The 3637-nt window shown below is 52.5% G+C and overlaps 1 protein-coding gene across 1 annotated transcript; it reads left to right on the top strand.

Moving 5' to 3' along the window:
* Positions 1 to 715: 715 nt before the first annotated feature.
* Positions 716 to 1417, top strand: LOC130348337 (histone H1B-like). The gene has a single exon (XM_056554741.1). The coding sequence runs from the start codon at positions 738 to 740 to the stop codon at positions 1395 to 1397; it is 660 nt and encodes a 219-aa protein (XP_056410716.1). The 5' UTR covers positions 716 to 737; the 3' UTR covers positions 1398 to 1417.
* Positions 1418 to 3637: the final 2220 nt, after the last annotated feature.

Raw genomic sequence — 3637 nt, 5'->3', positions numbered from 1 at the left:
GCTCTCTGCAGACATGAGGAGACATCTGCGGGTGTTATGGGTCGGGAAGCTGTAAGGAAGATGAAGGAGAGAACAGTCATCACATCTACTTGTAGACAACTCCCCCCATCATCTCCGGGTCAGTAAATGGACACGTTGTCCGTATTATATCTATATATCAGGACAGGGAGCCGGCAGTGAGCGGAGGCGCCGCCTGTGTTACCCTCCGGGGCTCTCAGCAGCTCCAGGCCGTCTCCGCATCGTACAATCAGCTTCCTGGACGGTAGATGTTGTATTAAAGATCCGTGTGATGGTGACCGGTGCCGGGAATAGAAGGAACGATCCCCAGCAGCAGATTTATATTCCCGGATACACAGTGATGTGCAGATCGGGAAGACTGTGGCGGAGATCCCGGGGCCTCCTCCCGGCTCCTCCCCGGCACCTCCGCCAGTGACGGGTATAAACTGCTAGGGGGAATGTTGGGGAGGAGGAAGACACGGAGAAGGGGATCTCTCCTGTCCGGTTCTAGCCGGTAAAGATCTTTTATCCCGGGCAGGGAAGCACAAGGTTGTAGCGGAACTTTGGCCGGGTCCAGACGGGATGGGGCGGGGCCTGTTCTCTGTGTCAGCCAATAGCAGCTCCGGACGGTGACATCTCAGCAGCCAATCATTGCGCAGCCGCTGCACATATAAGAGGCGCCAGCAGCTCCGGTCTCAGCATTTATCGTTCACGATATTTCTGTAGTTTTGATTTCTAAGATGGCAGAAACCGCACCAGCCGCTGCTCCTCCCGCCGAACCGGCCGCAAAATCCAAGAAGCAGCCGAAGAAATCAGCCGCAGGGGCCGCCAAGAAAAGTCACAAACCCTCCGGTCCCAGCGTGTCCGAGCTGCTCGTTAAAGCCGTGTCCGCCTCTAAGGAGCGCAGTGGGGTGTCTCTGGCCGCCCTGAAGAAGGCTCTGGCTGCCGGAGGATACGATGTAGACAAGAACAACAGCCGCCTGAAGCTGGCCATCAAGGGGCTGGTGACCAAGGGAACCCTGCTCCAGGTGAAAGGCAGCGGCGCCTCCGGATCCTTCAAGATCAACAAGAACCAGCAGGAGACTAAGGACAAGGCGGCCAAGAAGAAGCCGGCGGCTGCGGCCAAGAGACCTGCAGCAGCTAAGAAAGCGACCAAATCCCCTAGGAAGCCAAAGAAGGCTCCGAGCGCGGCCAAGAGCCCGAAGAAAGCCAAGAAGCCTGCAGCGGCCAAGAGCCCGAAGAAAGCCAAGAAGCCTGCAGCGGCCAAGAGCCCCAAGAAGCCGAAGGCTGCTCCTAAGAAGGTGGCCAAGAGCCCGGCTAAGAAGGCGGCCAAACCCAAAGCTGCCAAGAGCCCGGCTAAGAAGGTGACTAAAGCCAAGAAGAGCGCGGCTAAGAAATAATCGGGAGACTCGTCCTGTACTTATCCCACAAAGGCTCTTTTCAGAGCCACCACCTCCTCCAGACAGAGCTGTACGATCAATGCCCGTGTCACCCCCGGGATACATAAAGGATATAATACAGTGATATAAATCCCTTCTATATTATCATCACTTTATTATATTTTATCAATCCCAATACATCTGCCTTTACTAATTCTAGATCCCCTTATGAACACTCAGCTGAGTCTGATCTGTAACCAACCATTGTATCTTTCTGCCGCTGTAACACTTGTAGGGTCAGCGCTTGGGGGAAGTATAAATATTGTTACAAATCGGCAACAAAAAGATGATAAATCTCTCCACCAGGTGTCACTATTGTAACACATTGTAGATCCTATGTATAAACTATAAGGATTTACACTGCTGTGATAGACGCCCTAAGGATAAACGGGATTATGGAAATTATTGACTTGCCAGACATTGGGGGATAAATGTAACCCTTTGGGTAATAGGTTGTGCACATATTATTTCCCCCATCCTGAGGGTTAGTTTGCTGCTTAGTTTTATTACTATATAAAGTCATGCAGTCCCGAATAGAGTCTGAATATAGGGGAGCGGCAGGCAATGTGTGAACACCCGAAATGCGGTACCGCATCATGTCTGAGGGGACACGGGGGAGGGCGCTATTATCGGGAGTTACGACAATCCGCAGGGAAGGGCAGAATAGGGCGAGGATGGGTCCTGCCTCTTTCTAACAAAGATCAATTGTTGACGTCACATGTATTTTGGCGGGCTCATTGGTTGTAAGAATCAGCCAATGGGATGCAGGGGTGGGGTTTACATGAGCCAATGGGGATGAGACCAGGAGTATAAATGTTCCGCTCTTTCCGCTCTTCTCATCACTTCTCCGCTGTGTACGTGTACAGAGAATCATGGCCAGGACCAAGCAGACCGCTCGTAAATCCACCGGAGGGAAAGCTCCCCGCAAGCAGCTGGCTACTAAGGCCGCCAGGAAGAGCGCTCCCGCCACTGGTGGGGTGAAGAAGCCTCACCGCTACCGTCCAGGTACAGTGGCTCTCCGTGAGATCCGCCGCTACCAGAAGTCCACCGAGCTGCTGATCCGGAAGCTCCCCTTCCAGCGCCTGGTAAGAGAGATCGCCCAGGACTTCAAGACCGATCTTCGCTTCCAGAGCTCGGCGGTCATGGCCCTGCAGGAGGCCAGCGAGGCTTACCTGGTGGGACTCTTTGAGGACACCAATCTGTGCGCCATCCACGCCAAGAGGGTCACCATCATGCCCAAAGACATCCAGCTGGCCCGCAGGATCCGTGGGGAGAGAGCTTAGATCTAATCGGGACCCGCATACAACACAAAGGCTCTTTTCAGAGCCACCAAATTGTCTATAGAACGAGCTGATTCCTGATCCTCTCCATTGTTCTGCTCCTATACTCCGCCTGTCCTCATAAGCAGGATCCCGGGATTGTCCTCTGCAGTTAACCCTCAGTGCTGAGTTATGTTCAGTTACTATAGTGATGTAGATCGTGTCCCCCGCAGTGTAATGCGCCTGTGTGTGATCGGTGCTGCTGGCTTCAGTCTCCCGACACTTGGGATCGTAATTGGTGCATAGAGGGGAAACGAGCGGACACTAAAGGGTTAACTCTAGGTGGAGTTATAGACACGAATGTTCGCTCATTGGATGATCAACGCAGTTAACTTGAAATTCCCGCTCTTCTGATCGTTTCTCCCTTTGTCTCGTCCTCTTCCCTGTACACGTGACTACATTCCTCTGGTTTCTGTAAATAGGAAGAAAAAGGCGGCGGATGGGAAACTGTTGGGGCCGATCAGGGGGATTCTAGTGAGGCTGATGCGGTAGGAGAGGGGACACTATGTCCGGGGCTGACATCACAATGGTGGGTGAATTCGGGGTCGTCCCTGTCCTATTCCAGACCTGATACCGATCACACCCTGCAGCCTGACACTGCTGAGAATGCGGCGGGGAAAGCTATCCTGTATTTTATACATTGTCATTTTGTTATTTAATGTAATAAATTCCGATATTATGTCACTCTGCTGCAAGAGATCGCCCAGTGTGAACACTAACCGTGCGGTTGTTTTACAATCCATTTTACTTGTCAGCGATCACCGTGTATTTAGACCTGATGAAGTCTTAGTGGGGGGGGGGAGAGATTCCTGGGCCCGTCATTGATGAAATCCTTCCCGATCTGGATATAACGCGTGTCAGTGTGAGGAAAGTTACAGGGGA

This window comes from Hyla sarda, unplaced genomic scaffold (assembly GCF_029499605.1).
Source record: "Hyla sarda isolate aHylSar1 unplaced genomic scaffold, aHylSar1.hap1 scaffold_88, whole genome shotgun sequence".
Lineage (NCBI taxonomy): Eukaryota > Metazoa > Chordata > Amphibia > Anura > Hylidae > Hyla > Hyla sarda.
This window is presented reverse-complemented; position numbering and strand designations above follow the sequence as displayed.

Coding starts and splice junctions, on each gene's coding strand:
- LOC130348337 (XM_056554741.1), top strand. CDS start 738: ATGGCAGAAACCGCACCAGCCGCTGCTCCTCCCGCCGAACCGGCCGCA.